At 39.5% G+C, this 17,835-nt stretch overlaps 1 protein-coding gene across 1 annotated transcript; it reads right to left on the reverse strand.

The window, feature by feature from the left end:
• Positions 1–2,164: 2,164 nt before the first annotated feature.
• Positions 2,165–17,200, reverse strand: LOC139937523 (organic cation transporter protein-like). The gene is made up of 10 exons (XM_071932696.1): positions 16,524–17,200; positions 11,082–11,185; positions 10,205–10,359; positions 8,610–8,778; positions 7,292–7,433; positions 6,666–6,760; positions 5,607–5,815; positions 5,112–5,220; positions 4,471–4,679; positions 2,165–3,497 (listed from the first exon to the last, which is right to left on the reverse strand). Exons 1-10 carry the CDS (start codon positions 16,941–16,943, stop codon positions 3,370–3,372), a joined length of 1,740 nt encoding a protein of 579 aa, XP_071788797.1. The 5' UTR covers positions 16,944–17,200; the 3' UTR covers positions 2,165–3,369.
• Between the last annotated feature and the right edge of the window lie 635 nt (positions 17,201–17,835).

The raw sequence follows: 17,835 nt of genomic DNA on the forward strand, positions 1-17,835 counted from the left end.
ACACATAATTTTTAAGTTAACTGGACTTTGACATTTTAAGTTTAAATAACTTGAGGAATAAAAGTACCAAGAACTTAAATTCTTATCCCGTTCAATCTACTCAATAAAATTGAGACAACAAACCTGCCTTAATAAAATTAAGTAAGTTGAACAAAACATTTTTTTTAGTGTGGGGCAATATGTAAATTGGGTCTAATTCGGTCCCGACCTGAATGTGTGGGTTTTCCATGGAATAATTCTCTGGGGTTTTCCTCACACATCTAAAACTAACATTTCCTTTCTTCCCCATTGAATCCTTGGCTATTCGTACCGAAATTAAGTTGTTTTTTCTCTCTGAGATTCCTTGTTGACGCAACAAGAACTAATAAAGGAATAAAAGGGTAGCGGTTAGGGTTCTTTCACGCCCGTTTAAAACAGGCAGGGTCGAATTGCCGTATGAAATCACACAGCAATTTGACCTTACAAGGTTTTAAACGGCCGTGAAAGAACCCTAACCGCTACCCTTTTATTCCCATTCATAAATACCTTTTTTGTTAAAAGGCGTTATGAAGTAAGAAACTCTGTAAAACTTATCCGTTCCCGACGTGCTTGAGCTATGTTTGTTTCTACCCCCATGGTGTGTACATGTTACATGTACATGTACGACGTCCGTGTGTTGCATGCCTATTTCCGACAGTTCCGTTTGTGCGCATTATAGTCTTGGTGCAACACGTTCTGGTTTTCCTTTCACACACAGCGCGCCTGCATCGCCTGTAAACAAGAAACGTCTTGCATCAAGACTAGCGTGGAGTATCCGCTCACAACAGGTTATAAACACTGGTCATTATCAAAGGGTTAAACACCCCCCACGTGACGCGCTCTCCACCAATAGGAATAGCGAAACTGTCCGAGGTATTTATGAATGAGAAGTTAACCACATCTTGCTGTAAGAGTTATTTTGTAATTTTCTGTACAGGGTAACGGTATTAATGGTCATGGTACAGTTTCCCAATCCACAATGGATGATACAACTCAACAACCAGCAGCAATCTCGGTGGACGAAACTCGTCGTAAATCCAGCAATATCACATTCGATTTGAAAACCAAGGGTCGAATACGCGTAAGTACTGCATGTTTCAATAAGACTTTTTTCCCTGAGCAAACATTGAGACATGAGATATTTCTTGGAATGGGGTACATTTGGATGGAAACCAGACACAAGCCTAGCAGATATAGAACGTGCTGATTTGGGTAGAAAATAACCATGCTTACGGTTATCCGGCGTGCCTGTCTGTTTGCATTTTAGAAAGATTCAAAAGAGCAGCCATTTTTTACGCCAGTTCTTGGATTTCTGACAGAACAAACAGTGGGATTTGGGGGACTTTTAGTGTGATATTCTGGGCGCATTTCGGACCTCAAACAAAATTCAGCTTGTAACGAGCTATTTCCAGGTTTTGGCCTATGACCTATTAAATGTAATGCATCTTCATGTTTAAATGGAGTGTATAGTTCCATTTGCGCAGTTCTTATCTTTGACAAGTTTTGTTGAATGCTGACGTCAATATGTTACAACCAAACATCTTCATCAAACAACACTATGTTACTGTTTCTTAGCACGTTGACACTGCGTCCTAAAAGTTGTTGTTTTACCATAGGTTCACATCCAGGGACCGTACGGAACCCCAAGCACCAGCATCTTCCACTCAGAGCATGCCGTAATGATCGGAGCAGGAATTGGTGTCACTCCCTACGCTTCCATTCTCCAATCCATCTAGTCTTGGTGCAAGACGTTTCTCGTTTCCTTATCACGCACACCGCGGCCAATTCACCGACAGCGCGCGCAACGACTCACCTGACTTATAGTCCACTCAACGCCGGTTTCTCCGGCGGTGAGTGGACTTAATATGCTTATGAACAATAAAACAATTTTTTTTTAGTAATTGTTTGTCAGGATTTATATGTTTAAAACATATATAAAGTTGTTTGGGGGGCTGACTCCGCCTACTCCTTTTGTGACGTCAATCGAGGCAGACTTTGCCTGCAATGCGTATAGTAAACACAGGTGCAAAGTGCATGTATGTCCAAGTCGTGAGTGGGTACATTTCAAAAAGTGTTTTTCTGCATTCAGCAGCAATACACCTGGTCGGCATTGCCGGAAAAACAAAATTGTAAATAACATAAGAACTGATTTTATAAAACCTTGGTTAACTGTTTATTCACATTCCACTCATCAAAACACATATATTAGTGACAAAAGCTTTATTTTGAAAAAAAAATACCACTTCCAGGTGACTTTAAACAACGAAAATGAACAAAATCATTGTATAGTATATTCAACTCAAGTCTCCACGGTTAGAATACAGACAGTTTAAGTGATGATTAAATGTTTTAGTTTAAACTTTAGGATAATTTTCACAATGTAACACTGGTAAAAAGTTGCAATTGTAAGAATTTGAAAATGTTTGCATATAAGTGGGTGTCACCCTGCAAAAGTAGGCCAAGAGATAACTTTTGTCTAATTAATTCTAAAGTTCGTGCAATAATACAATGTCCCCATGAAGGGTCTTCAACCAGCTTTAAAACACTGGCATAGTGTCCCGATATCAACGAAACCAGATGTAGGCAAAACATGGATAGCCTGTTCCGCTGTCATGTCCACCACTTCTCATCTCAGTTAGAGGCAATGGGCATTGATAAGTTTAGACGATGTGACCCATGTTTACATTCAAACTTCCCTCTGTTGACCAAACACTGTACACGTCATGTTTCGCCGGGCAAAAAGACGCGTGGTCATGGTAAGATTGCGTGTACTTTCTAGCTGGCTGACAAAAATCATTTTATGTTTGTTTGGGTGACGTCAGAGGTCACATCGTCTACATTGTATATTCAAAATGAATTTAAACGTTTACTTTATAATTTAAAGTTTAGTTGTATCGGGTTACCAGTCGCAGCAATGGTAACTTAACGGTAGTATATGGTTGATAACCTATTTTTATTAAGCAAGATATGTGTTTGCTTAGCAGCCATTTATATACCTATGTTATACTGGTTTCCAATGCCGTAGTAAAATATAATTAAACAGTGAAAATATTCACACAATTTTCGTGCGCCACTCACGCGCAACTTCCGGTGTCAGCGAGAGGGCGCTGTTTATTGCTTTTGACGTCATAGACAAACGGTTTATTTACACTATAGCTATCTAAACACCATTTACTTCTTACCCCTTCTAACTGTTAAAAAATTAATAAGTTCCCGAAACCATTATTCATTTTACCCCTTCTAACTGTTAAAAAATTAATAAGTTCCCGAAACCATTATTCATTTTACCCCTTCTAACTGTTAAAAAATTAATAAGTTCCCGAAACCATTATACAACATTTGAACCTCAATTTAAACCACATTGGTATCTTTTTTCTCGTCTTTCGGAATCTTATAGTTTTGATTGGTGTCGTCTGCGTCGTTTACCTCGGGTGCATATGGTTTCTTGAAGAGGGTTTTCAGTCCGAAGCCCTGACCCTCTAAAATGAGGAAAAACAGAAATACAAAATTACCTTTTACATTACTCCTTCACACAATTTTATTTTATTGATTTATATGATTTGATTGATCCCTTACCCCCATCCCACCCTTAATAAGTTTTGTTCAAGGGAGCTTTTAAAGTCTTGTTGGAAACGATACTCTTTGATGTAGATTTAGAAAAATATTGTTATTTTTTAACAGCACAAATTCTAATCTGAGAGAGGGCCGAGGCACGAAGCCTTTCTCGTGTATCTGATAAAAGCACACAATTCTATGCAAGGGGAGGCTGTGTTTTCTTTCATTATTTTCTTGCAACTTCAATGACCAATAATTGAGCCCAACTTGTCACTGGTTTGTTTAGGTATGCAATGTTAGGGCACACCAAGTGAGAATACTGCCGTCGATTTCACAAAGAGTTTGGACTCGTCTTATCTCGAGTTAGGACGAGTAACTCTTCCTAACTTAGGATTAATCTTAAGGTATGCATGCTACAGTGCAGGGTTGTGTCTCGTCCAAAGTCCTATAGATTAGTCTTAAGTTAGGAAGAGTTTTGTGAAATCGAAGGCAGGTCTTTGACAACTCAAGCCTGCCTTGTCTCAGAGTATCCCAAAAATGTTTAATAAACAATAACGAAGATTTACACTCATTTGTTCATCAAAGTTGCAAGAGAGTGAAAGAAAAAAAACACTCTTGTTGCACAATTTGTGTGCTTTGAGATGACTAAAAGGCTTCAGGTCTGAAGTCTTTTAACAATTTCAGTGAAAAATGTGTCTCCTCTTTCTAAAAATCTACGTCCAGAGGGAGCCGTTTCTCACAATATCTTATACTACCAAGTAAGTTTTTATTGCTCTCAATTATTTTGAGTAAATACCAACAGTTTCCAGTGCATATCAAGCATTGCTAAACTCTATTGATAAAGTCCGTTCAGCCCACAGTAAATTAAAAAAAGAAAAGAAAACGAGGATAACTTACTTCCGTGGTCTTCTCCTTCCTGGATAGTCTCCGGCAAGTTTTGGTTGAGAGTCTCAGGCAGGAAAAGAGCCAAGAAGCCGGCGAGTAAGGAAGAACCTCCGAAGACAACTAGAGGTAATGGTTTCCAGAAGTCTCCTAGGATGAGGATGAACGGGGCGAGGATGCCGCTGATACGGGCAAACATGGATGACATTCCCATACCCATGCTCCTGGTCAAAAGTATCCAGAAAAAAAACAAAACAAAGTTTAACAAAACAATTCGTATGAATAAGTGGGATTTCAAACTTTGCATGGTGGAAATACGATGATAAAGGTTAGCGGTAACGTCATACGTGGTGTTACCCCAAACCTTTACTAAAATTGCATGAAGTATTAAATGGGCTTTAATACCTCGAAACAGCTTTGTTCAAAGGAACTTTAAGGCTTACTAAGATATTGTTTCCCCGTGCAATTAATTTAAAACGTTTTGATTTGCTTTAACATTATTGTATTTTGTTTTCATTTCGATTGTTTTTTTTTTTTTTAAATACTGTTATTGTTAATTTACTTGCAAATCCGCCGCTATTTGTAAATCCGTATGATAATCCATGAATGAATGAATGAATGAATGAATGAATGAATGGTCGAATGACTGGTCTTACCTAATGGGTGTAGGATACAATTCCATTGAATAAATGTAGATGACGTTGAAGGAACCGGAAATGGCGAATTTCCCTATCATAGCAACTGCCGCCCTGGCTACACCCGGATCTGTTATGATAAAACAAGAAAAAAAGAAGAAAAACTACAAAATAGAACTAGACATTGTGCGCCGTACAGTTCGTCGTTTAGTCGGTAGCAAAACTTACACAATAGGAGACTTTTCAACGCTAGGTGGCAGCAGACTTACCGGGTAAATTTCCATCGTTACGTAGTTCTGAACATGCGCATAATTTAACAATGGATTTACCCGGTAGGTCTGCTGCCCTTTATCGTCCGAGAAAGTCTCCCATTGGGTAAGGTTTCTTAGACCGTATTTTCACCTGGACACTCATACCTATGTTTTTAGAATGGTGTCATTGGGTTCTTAAGAGCAAATCTCAAGCAACTGTAACACTGACACCAACAAACACTGCCAATCAAGCAATTTAACTAACCAATAAATATAGTAGTTAGGCAAGCCACGCCCCCAGTTGCCAGATACAGTGCCAAGGGGAGACGGCGCCCCCAACGTTGTATGATAAACCAGCTGGACAAATAGGCTGGTAACTCCACTGCTCCAGATACAAAAGCCGCTATGTAGTCGTCAACACCCAGATCAGAGGTGCTCAGGGAGAGTCCATAGTAAACCAGACTATTCACAGACCTTAAAGAAAGCATTGTTGATAATTAACTATAACAAGATTACCAATTCATATTTTAATTCAACGAATTAATTTGTTGAAAGGAAACAAATACCATAGGGCCTTTAATATCTTTGAAAAAGGATCCTAAGACTTAATAACATATAGACCTGAGCAAAGTTTATTAAGCGAAATCAAAAGTAGCAATACACATCTCTTCCAAGGGGGGGTGTCCCCGCCCCCCATATCAGGGGCCGGTCCTCACCCCAGCAGGGGTTACAATCGCCCAGAGTGGCGTGTGGCCCTTTTTGAGCATGGATATTTCTAATAACAATAAGACTTTATTCACGTATAAAGCGCAAATTACAATATGTTTTTGTTCAAACGCGCAGAACAATAAAATATTAATAAAAAATAAAATAAAAAACACTATAAAATATACCCATACGCAGAACACAGGAAACATCTATAAAATAACTTTAAAAATTATCAGTTAAAATTGCAATAAAAATAAAAATCAAAGAAGATTAAAACAAATTATAAACATTGTAAAAAAGACAACACACATTTTGAAAACAGATGAAAACAACTTTTAACAAGGAGATCAGAACGTCCCACCTTTTTACTTAATATAATAAATAAACTTAAATTAAATATTTGTAAAACAAAACGTTCGTGACGGTTTGGTGAGTTGAACAAAAAGACAGTAACCCGACGACCCGTAATCTTTACAATAATTGTCTCAAACAAATTATACAAATTGGTGTAATCTAATTAGTAATAATAATAACAACATTTATAATGCGCATGCTCATGGCGCCTAAAGGGGATTAAGTTATTGAATTTACAGTTTTTTAAACACATTTTTCTTACCAGTTGATGAAGATGATAATGGTCTTCTTGCGCATGTTAGGAGTTCTGAAAAGGTCAATCTGAGTTGGCTGACGAGCTAAAATATTACTAGTTTCCTGTGAAAAGACGTGGAGAGAAGAAATAGAAAGAAAAACTGCAATCAATTTTTTGTCTTTAGTTTAACAATAATTTTCAGTGTTTAAACTGTGTAATAATGTCATAGGATACAAAACACAGGTGGCGAGTGAGATCAATCTTAGCTCGTTGGGAAACTGATTGTATGACTAAGTGGAAGACAATCTACCATTGAAACAGGAAGGATTCGAATCCACGACCTTCTAAGTATACTCCCCACTGGGGGACGCTGGGAGGGAAAGATTACCAGAGCGTGTCGTGTACAAGGATGACCGGATACATATACGACATTCCTATCCACGCTCTTCAATGATGGAAACAATCCATGGAAACAACCAAACCGTTGAAACAAGAAGGATTCGAACCCACGACCTTCTAATTACCCTCCCCAATGTGGGACGCTGGGAGGGAAAGATTCAATGAGCGTGCCGGGTATGAGGACGACTTGAACACTAGTAAACTACCCATCACTCCGGTGGGATTCGAACGCGAGACCATCGGTTTATTCTCACCTTTTCCGGTACGGGATCCTCTTCGGCAAACATGTTCTCCGGCACCGATTTCTTGTTCACCTTTGCAATGGACTTAATGATCTTCTCGGCTTGCTTGAATTTCTTCTTTGATATCAACCAACGTGGAGACTCTGGCAAAAAGCTATAAGTAGAATGTTGAATTCATTTTAGCTTTCTTCTAAAACGATCTCAACATTCATTGAAATATCAGTTTGGTGATAAACAAACTAATATTAAACGACTGTTTAAAGGGTGTCTGTAATTTTGTAGGACAAAAAACACAATGTCCACAGATTTACACTAATCTTACATAGTTTGAAGATAATGATAGTAGAAAGTGCTGTAGTATTTGGGGAATGAGTAAAACAATGCCACGAAAATAATTTTGGTCTCATGAGACCAAAATTATTTTAAGCATTTACAAACGTATTTTCATGACAGTGTTTTACTCATTTCTCAAAAACTACAGCATCTCAGTAAGTAATATTTGAAGGGAAGCTTTCCACTGTCATTATCTTCAAACCCTGTAAGTTTAATGTAAATCTATGGACGTTTTGAAAAAGTACCCAAATCCCAACGAAATGTTGTTATAGAAGTTCAAATTTTTAACAAACTGCATCAAAATGACCAGTAAATAGTTCAAACTGACGTATATTACTAACTTAGGCCATGCCTAACCCGATGAATGCAAGGGATGACCCGATTTAGTGAGGCCCGACTTGATTCATGTCAGGGTTGACCCGATTTTGGTCAGTCTGAACAAATTTAGGCCATGTTTGACCCACTTAAGGTCATGTCTGACCCGATTTGGGGTCAGCCCTGACCCAACGTTTAAGCGACCAAGAAATTTCACGGGTAAGCTGGTCGATACCGGATGTTCGGAAGTCTGAACCCTGACTTCTTGATTTAGATTGTACATCACTTATTAGCCTTGAGGATAAGAATTGATCCGGATCCAGGTTCCGTAGGACCTGACCCTATATCTGAGTCAACTTGATCCCCGGAATCTGTACCAAATTTTACTCGTCGGAACCATCTCAAACTGACGTTAGAATACTACCATCAAAATCCCATTTTGTTGACCCAGAATGAGTCAGACAGAAAATTTCAGTGTATGTCTTTCAATGAATCTGTCATGAGATAAACTTGAACCTGTGTAGCCATACCATCAACATCTGCATCTATTCAGTTACTTGGGAAAAGCCTGTTCAGCATCTTAACAAGGGTGCGGCTGCCGACGCTGGACGGAAGTGTACCAAAATATATACACAAATAGAAATACGTACCATATTTAAATATCACATTAAATATCACTTACAAGAAAAAGGCGAAGAAGATAACGTTTGGTATGGAGATGGCTAATTGAAGAGTGCGCCATTCGCGTAGACTGTACGCGATGACCGCCAACAGAGCATATCCTATAGAGAACATTATCGAGATAATCGTCCCCACCATGGGCCGGTAGGCTGGCCCAACGATCTCCGTAACTGGTGAGATAAACAATAAGTAGGATTTGAAAATTTGCATGGTGGACATACGGTAAGCTGTGATCGTCTTCTGGAGAACAGAATACTGATCAAATCGTCGAGTTGAAACCAACGGTTCTTTTCAGAACCACCCCAACTCATAAGAGATAGTCATTACATGCTAGAAGTTAGTAAATAGGCCTACTCTTATCTACCCAGACTTCCTTCTTACTGCGTTAACTATACAACTGTATGCTGTAATCTTTCATTAGTGGGTGCGTTCGTTTAGCTTCCCTGTGTCGACCCCGCGGTGCTCACTCGGGATCGGGTGAGTCCCTGATAAGGGCTAATCGAACGATCACACTCGCCCTCTCGTGGTGACGGCATGCACCTCAGGTCACCCCAAGTGACCCACTCCACAAGCAGTGCACTGGGGGCTGACCCAGATGAGCCCCGTCAAAGCTATTCGAACGCACCAGGGAACTAATTGGTTTTATAACGCGCAGTCCCATCATGCATCACACTCACACTGCACCCTACATTTCTAAGCACTGCATACATGACGTACTTCCTTACTAAGAATCTACCCCTAGTTGATTACCCATCCCAGCGGTCATTGATAGACTGGCCACTAGGGCCGAGCGAAGATGAGGCTCAGATTTCGACTTTTTTCGTGTTTAAAGTATTGTCATATTATTTAGGCCAACGTGAACCTGAACTCATGTTCCCAGATCAAAGTGAGACATTTCTGACCGCATTGCTGTAATTTTTTGTAGACCAAGTAAACGAGGTTGCGACCCTAAAAAGTTGGTATTGGAAACCTGGAGGTCGTTAATGTGAAAATGTTTGAAGAATGAATATTTATCATTCCTAAGCTTTGAAGATCGTCTGAAGTTTCCTCAGATTGTTGTGATACTTTCAGATTATATCATGGTCTGTACCATCCCTGATTTTGGCACAGCTGGTCAAGTCATGCTCCTTTCAAAATGATCCTTTACCAGTTCCAATTACTGGTTGGTATTTATTACAATACAAAATGTCGCCTTAATGGTACCAGGTTGTTGAGCCCACGCAGTTCCATCTGGTGGGGGTTCAGGGGAGGAGAATGTGGGGTGGCTGAAGCAGTGCTAAGTGGACGATTGCAGCCCCACTACATTCATCCTATTAAGCTATTCTTCTGAAAACAATCTAAGAAATGTCAAAGGGCCAGAGTCTCGAAGGATTACCAATAATAAAGGACATCAGCGAGTTCTACCTCCATGATAAGATACACGGTCTTTCGAAGGGTGGGGCGGGGGGTCAAGAAGGGTCCAACAGTTTACCTCGCCAGTGGGTGGTAGGTGGACGGTCGGGGACCTATACCATTCCTTCACTAAATCCTCAATAGACTATTCTTCTAGACACAATCTTAGACATGTCAAAGAGGCAAAGAATTTTTGGGGATTACCAATGATAAAGGACATCAGATACACGCCAAAAATCCCAGCAGCAATGAAGAATCGCAACGCCGTGTAGAACGCCATGTTTTGGACAAATGCCGCAGCAGTAGTGGCTGCAACAACAACGCAAAGACTGAGGAAGAAAGCAGGTTTCCTGCCACCCCTAGGTAGAGAGGAAAAGGAGAAAAGTGTTCGCGAAAGTTAAAAGGAAATACAAATGCAGTCATATTGCGGGGCACTGATTAGGCCGATTTAAACAAACGACAGACACCTTGGATCACTTTACAAGTCGACGTTAATCAGACATTCGACGTTTCGATAGTTTTGTCTAAAAGTAATTGGCTCACATAAATCAAACAGTCCTACACGTATACAACAAAGCAAAGCTTCCTTTTCTTTATTCGAGAACAGATTTTTTTAAAGAACTTTTTGACGGGCTTTGTAGCCATCCAATGAAAGGCACTGGACACCATTGGTAGTTACTCAAAATAATTGTTGGCATAAAAACTTACGTGGTAATGAGCAATGGATAGCTGTTGATGGCATAAAACATGTGCGAAACGGCCCCCTCTGTAGTAAAGTAGTTTTTGATAAAGGGGTATTTTCTCTCTCAAATATTAAAATACTTCAAGTCTGAAGACTTTTTAATTGAAGGCATCTGAAAGCACACAATTTGTGCAACAAGGATGTTTGTTGTCTGTATATTCTCTTGCAACTTTGATGACCAAATGAGTCGATATTTTTACAGATCAGTTATGTTATCCATACGTTTGGATACACCAAGTGGGAAATAATTTTGACCGCTATGAAGGTGTCGATTGCCCTTTTTTTAGAGCAACTCAAGGAAGGAATACATCAAAAATTGCAATAAGAAGAAAAACTCACCAGTCTGAAACCATTCCCCAAAAGAAAGATCCGAAGAGTAACCCAGCGAAGTAGACAGACTGCGCCAAACTAGGAAGAGTTTGTTTGGAGCAGACGAGGTCGAACTGAAAAGAAAAATTATCAACAAAATTTATTCAAGTTTTATACTAAGTTTTATAATTAAGTTTTATAATTATACTATTGGTTATTGTCAAAGACCACTTGGTGTATCTCAACAAATGCATAAAATAACAAACCTGTGAAAATTTGAGCTCAATCGGTTGTCGAAGTTGCGAGATATTAATGAAAGTAAAAGACACCCTGGTCACACAAAGTTGTGTGCTTTCAGATGCTTGATTTCGGAACCTCAAATTCTAAACTTCAGGTCTCAAAATCAAATTCGTGGAAAATTACTTCTTTTTCGAAAACTACGTCACTTCAGAGGGAGCCGTTTCTCACAAAGTTTTATACTACCAACCTCTCTCCATTACTCGTTACCAAGTAAGGTTTTGTGCTAATAATTATGTTGATAATTATGTTGAGTTAATACAAATAGTGTCCACTGTCGTTAATTGACAGAATGGTGGAGAAACAACAAAAACAACAACAACAACAACAACAACAACGACAACGACGGCGGGAACATGAGGGCATAGATGGTTCGTGTGGTTGGCTTAGCTATAGTGCGCTACATATTTGGCGGCACGGGGAGCTGAGATGGTTAAAGGAATGAAATGGCCCAGTGAAAAGAATAATAATGTTGGAAGCGCTTCGAGACATGGGGTATAAAGCGCTATATAGGGTGCGTTCGTTTATCTTCCCTGGGTCGACCCCGGTGTGTGACGTTTTTTTCCCAGGACGAGCGTGTGCAGATATTAAAGCCATTGGACCCTTTCGGTACAGAAAAAAAAAAAAGTTCACAGATTTACAAATAATTTACAGGGTTTACAGAAGGTAATGGTGAAAGACTTCTCTTGAAATAATAGTCCATGAAATGCTTTACTTTTTGAGAAAACGGTAAAACAGTATAAATTCTCGTTAACGAGAATTACAGATTTGTTATAAACACATGTCATGACACGGCGAAACGCGCGAAAACAGGAGTGGGTTTTCCCGTTATTTTCTCCCGACTCCGATGTCCGATTGAGCCTAAATTTCCACAGGATTGTTATTTTATATATAAGTTGTGATACACGAAGTGTGGGACTTGGACAATACTGTTACCGAAAGTGTATAATGGCTTTAACCCACGTTCGTCCTAGAAACAAAAAAACGCCACACACCGGGGTTGACCCAGGGAAGCTAAACGAACGCACCCAATAAATCGAATATTATTATACTTTTATTAAGCCCAGAACTTAGCGAGAACGAGGTCGGTGTGATGTGGTTTTGAGCCTCAAGAAACACAGGGGTTAACCCCATCTGTTATGTGTGCCAATCAAAGATTATAGAGCGGCGCAAGGCGCAAGATGAGGAACTGAAGCTTTATCTATTGTTGGAACGTGAAATACGCATGGGCGCCATTTCAGCAAATAAATGTTTTGTTTCCCATTGACAGGAATGGTCATTGTCTGCACTGATCTCCTGTTGTATCAAAAGAGATTTCAGCCCGAGTTCCGCATCTGGCGCCTTGCGGCGCTCTATAATCTTTGGTGCCAATCCTTTGCACGTAGGACTACTCCGGAACCCTGGATTAGTGTTCAATTTATAAAGGAGGACGAACAAAATGGTAATCTTTATAACAAAAAGTATAGAGTTCGATTTGTGATGAGTGGACCCCCTAGCCTCAACTAAGACGAAAGAGAATAAAGGAAAGGACATTCCTTAAGATACACAGGGGCCGATTTCACAAAGCGCTACGATTCATCTGTTGCCTTGGATCAGATGAGTTGGTCCATGAAAAAGCGTTTGAAATCGTTTACTATAAAAATGCGCACTGTTGAAAAGGTGTTTAAACAGTAGAATACAATGATCCAAACAAACATGCCTCGAAAATGCATGGTTTTCCTTTAAATGGTGAACTACACACGGTACGCCATTTTTTTGAGTCAATTTTTTGACCCGTACGAAATGGCGGATCGTGTTAGTTCGGAAAACCACGCAAATTTGAGGCATACTTGTGTGGATTTTTATTTTCTACTTTTAAAATATCTTTTGAACCTTATGCATTTTATAACTAACGGTTTCGAATGCTTTTCATGGACCAACTCGCCCGATTCCAGGCAATGTGTCCCTTTAATGCCATTGGACACTTTCTAAAACAGAACAACAAAAATTAAAAGTTCACAGATTTACAAATAACTTGCAGGGTTTACACAGAAGGTAATGGTGATAGACTTCCCTAGAAATATTATTCCATGAAATGCTTTACTTTTTGAGAAATTATTAAAACACTCATCAATTCTCGATATCGAGAATAACGGATTTATTTTAAACAGATGTCATGACACGGCAAAACGTGCGGAAACAAGGTTGGATTTTCCCGTTGTTTTCTCCCGACTCCGATCGGGCCTAAATTTTCACAGGTTTGTTAATTTATATATAAGTTGTGATACACGAAGTGCGGGCCTTTGGACAATACTGTTTACCGATGTTGTGCGATTGCTTTAAAGGGAAGGTACACTATTGGTAGTTGTCACAGACCAGTGTTCTCACTTGGTGTTTTTCAACATATGCATAAAATAACAAACCTGTGAACATTTGAGCTCAATTGGTCATTTGAGTTTGAAGAAAATGATGAAAGAAAAAACACCCTTGTTGGAAGAATTTGTGTGCTTTCAGAAAGGAATAAAAGACTTCTAGCTAGAAGTCTTTTATTATTTTAAAGTGAGAAATTACCTCTATTTCACAATCTATGCTACTTCAGAGGGAGCCGTTTTTCACAATGTTTTATATCAACAGCTCCCCATTATGTGTCACCAAGTAAGGTTTTATGCTAATCATTATTTTTAGTAATAACCAATAGTGTACACTGCCTTTAAGCCATACCCTCTAATGGTGTCGGGTATTGAGAGGAAAATATCAGGAGTAGAAACATAATACAAAACATTCGTTTGCACATGCAGAGACTGCACATAGGTAAAAAAGAAGTTATTATACTAAATAAAATACATATCAATAAATGAAAATAAAACTTTAATTCCCTGTTCAAGGCTACAAAGGCAGCATGAAACAAGATCAAGGACACATGTGATTCTAAGCGGGGGCTGGAGCAGTACCCTACCGGGTCGAGAGAGCCGATCCTCGGCGCTGACGATGCTACTGCGGTAACGGAGAACTCTGTTTTCCACCGAAATTAAGCCGAACTGCCTAAATTATTTGGTACCTTTACTACGAAAATCTTGTTTAAGTTGAAAAGTGAATCACCCTTTTTTCAATTGACATGACCTTTGACCCTTTAAGGCAGTGTAACTTTGCTTAGGCTAAGTATCTCAGGTTAAAGAACATTTTCTACGTAAATTGTGCACAAAAATACTGAGGTTTTACAGTGTAGGCACATACTCGTGAACACTGATTTTGTTTTTTGAAAACGGTATTTGTTAACTTGTTTGGGTCGAACAAACTGTCTCTTCAATATATCTGGAAACATTATTGGCTTTGCAAAAGTACGCTTTTATCAACATTACAAATGTGCTATCCGCGTTTCCCGACGGGCTACTGGGTGCAGTTCGCCGTGGCTTTCGTATGAATCTCAAGAGCGGGGCACTGGAGGGTTAAAACCATAGACCTGATCGCAAATACCACTGCGCAAGCGCAGACTGTTGAATAAGGTGCATTGTGGGATATATATGGATCAAATTTGGATACCAGCTAGACTACAATGCACCTAATTCAAAGCTTTATCGCACCCAACTGCTGGTTCAGCCAACCAAAATGACACGTGATAAACTCTACACAAAGCAGAGGCCATTAGAAAATTACATGCCAGGGGAAAAGGGATTCGACAAAGACGATGACGGGGCAAACAACGCTCATTTATCCATTAAATGATGAACGATCCAGACAAAACACATACCAAGGTTCAGTTCTGTAGGAATGATCGTGAATGAATGAGTGGTATTTTGTGAAAAAGTAAATTGCCACTAACTTTTGAATGAATAAGTTTAACCTAATGTGAATTGTATGAGCTTGGTAACACTGCCCCATGGCCCCTCGGCGCATTCCATTTCTGACCTGAACTATAAAGTAAAGTTTCGTGACATTCATTCTTAAATTTTAAAGGCAGTGGACACTGTTGGTAAATACTCAAAAAAAAAAATGATAAGCATAAAACCCTCCTTGGTATAAAGAGTAATGGGGAGAGGTTGATAGTATAAAACATTGTGAGAAATGGCTCCCTTTGAAGTGACGTATAGTTTTCGAGAAAAGTAATTTTCCAATGTGAATTGTATGAGCTTGGTAACGGCACCTCATATTTAGAATTTGAGGTCTCGAAATCAAGCATATGAAAGCACACAACTTCGTGTGACAAGGGCGTTTCTTCTTTTATTATTATCTCAGGGCTGTTAATTTAAGTATAATGTTGAGATACACCAAGTGAGAAGACTGGTCTTTGACAGTATCACCAATAGTGTCCAGTGTCTTTAAGTAAATAAGGAACAACATCTCAGTGTACAGATTGTTTGGTAGGCAGAGTAAAGTAAAACTCTCCAAACAATTCCTAACAAGAGAACGGTTTATCAGACAAAATTGTTTAATTATTATAACATATAGCCTGGCAGTAGACCCAGCGGAGTACAAATCGCGCCACGCCTCCTTTAAATGGACATGTTGCCTTGGATCGGGCGAGTTGGTCTATGAAAAGGTTTGCAGTCGTTTGTTATGAAAGATGTTTAAAGGTAGAAAATAAAGATCCACTCAAATATGCCTCGAAATTGCGTGGTTTTCCTTTTACTTTTATGACGGCCATTTTGAGGAGGCAAACATTTTGACTTCTTGATGGTGTGCTGAATTGGGTGTGCTGACGTGTTAGTTCATGACGTATAATGGAACAACGTGCAAATTCGAGGCATATTTGAGTGGATCTTTATATTCTATTTTAAAAACATCTTTCCAACCATATGCATTTCATAACAAACGGTTAGAAACGTTTTTCATGGACCAACTCGCCCAATCCAAGGCAACGTGTCCCTTTACGCTAGCGCTGAGGGTTCATCCGCAAAAAGTAGCTCTTTTATTTTTTTTTTTTTTTTTAGGGGGGGGGGGCTTTACTGGAAAAGTGGTTGATCCTTCTTTTTATAACCGAAGGTCACAGAGCCTCACGCCTTTTTTCCCACAGTCGGAAAAGTTTTCGTGTCATGTCACCACTGTTTCATTCGTCATGACATGAAATAATATTTAACTATTCAAAATGAGGTATTCCTTTTCGTGAAAACAAGTTACGAATCGGTGGCAAGACATGGAAAGTTTGCCAATAATTCTAAAAATTGTACAAAGAAAAGATAAATGATGAGTATACATTACATCTTGAATGATCGTAGTCTTATACTGGGATCGATCGTACTCCCACCCTGCATCGCACTCGATGGTTTCATTGGTCCACCCATCATCCTGACCGTCTGTCAAATTGGAGACACCTTGCTCCGGACTACTCCGAGCATTGAGGTACCGCTCGCATTTCGAATACACCGTGTTCCCATCCTCGTCGACAGTGAACGGTAGAGTCAACTCCTTTTGCAACTCCAGACAATCCGACTCTAGAGAGCTACAGTTTAGAGACTGACTTTCAGGAACCGCACACCAATGGTCTGTCTTGGCCCCCAGAAACACTTGGCCAATAGCATGCCATGCTACAGGAATTGCTGTTGAAGTAATCAGTAGACACAACACTAACTGATACCGTCCGAAAACACCTACTTCCACTAAAATGCTATCAAACTTCATGCCTGTGGTCTGATGGTGTGGCTTCACGGGAAGGAATGCCACGAACTAAAGGCCTCGATACAGAGAGACTGTGTGTCAACAACAGATCGCAAAACGTTAGTGCCGCACTGACAAAATTGTAAAGTTTCGACAAAGAATTTCTGCAAAAAATAGTTAATGGCCTGACGTTTCGACCCTAGCAGAGTCTTTCTCGAAGGCTAAATGACAACACAACAAACATGAACAGGTAACTAAGTGAAGTAAAAGCAGTGAAGTAGAAATACATGAATGGGGTTAGAAAGCGTGCATGAAGAAGCAGGGGGTAAACAATGAATAGGGGGACAAGAAAGGGGGTGAAGGGAAGGGACTGGCTTGACCACAAGCAAGAAGATGGAAACACAAAGGACGCTATACATATTCATGTTATGTTCAATAGAGCAGGAAAGCTGGAGGCATGGTATGCCCCAGGAAAATTCTCTTATTGTCTGCTCCTTGTAAAGCATGCAGGTAGCGGACAATCACTCACAAGACAGTGTAGTGTTAGAATTCACTATAAAGGCAAGATTTACTAAGAATTGCTGTTGTCCACTAGTGCCCAGCCAAAATTAACCAAAGGAAAAAGCGAAAAGGGGAACATTTTGTAATTATTTATAAGTACCCTCTTAAACTATTTTGCAAAGAAATGTATGTTAAGAAGGGGCTGGGTGAAGCATGTTGGGTGTCACTGTGGCCGAATAACATAAGGATTTATTTATAACTGTTAAAGCTGATACTCCAGCGTCCTTACTTACTGTTATTATGTGCAAACACAAAAACATCGTATTCATATCATAGGATTGAAACTCCAAAATCCAGTAGGGATCACACAAAGTTGGGTTAACAAGAGAAGAAAAAAGGAATATATAATTTTGTA

This window comes from Asterias amurensis, chromosome 5, assembly GCF_032118995.1.
Source record: "Asterias amurensis chromosome 5, ASM3211899v1".
In the NCBI taxonomy this organism is placed as follows: domain Eukaryota; kingdom Metazoa; phylum Echinodermata; class Asteroidea; order Forcipulatida; family Asteriidae; genus Asterias; species Asterias amurensis.

What these genes read in the sequence shown, in the direction of transcription:
- LOC139937523 (XM_071932696.1), bottom strand. Translation starts at nt 16,943, where the DNA reads ATGAAGTTTGATAGCATTTTAGTGGAAGTAGGTGTTTTCGGACGGTAT. An exon ending in TTGTATCCTACACCCATTAG is followed by an intron (nt 4,680 to 5,111) that starts GTAAGACCAGTC and finishes ACTTTTGACCAG; the next exon opens with GAGCATGGGTATGGGAATGT. An exon ending in GGAAGGAGAAGACCACGGAA is followed by an intron (nt 3,498 to 4,470) that starts GTAAGTTATCCT and finishes TCCTCATTTTAG; the next exon opens with AGGGTCAGGGCTTCGGACTG.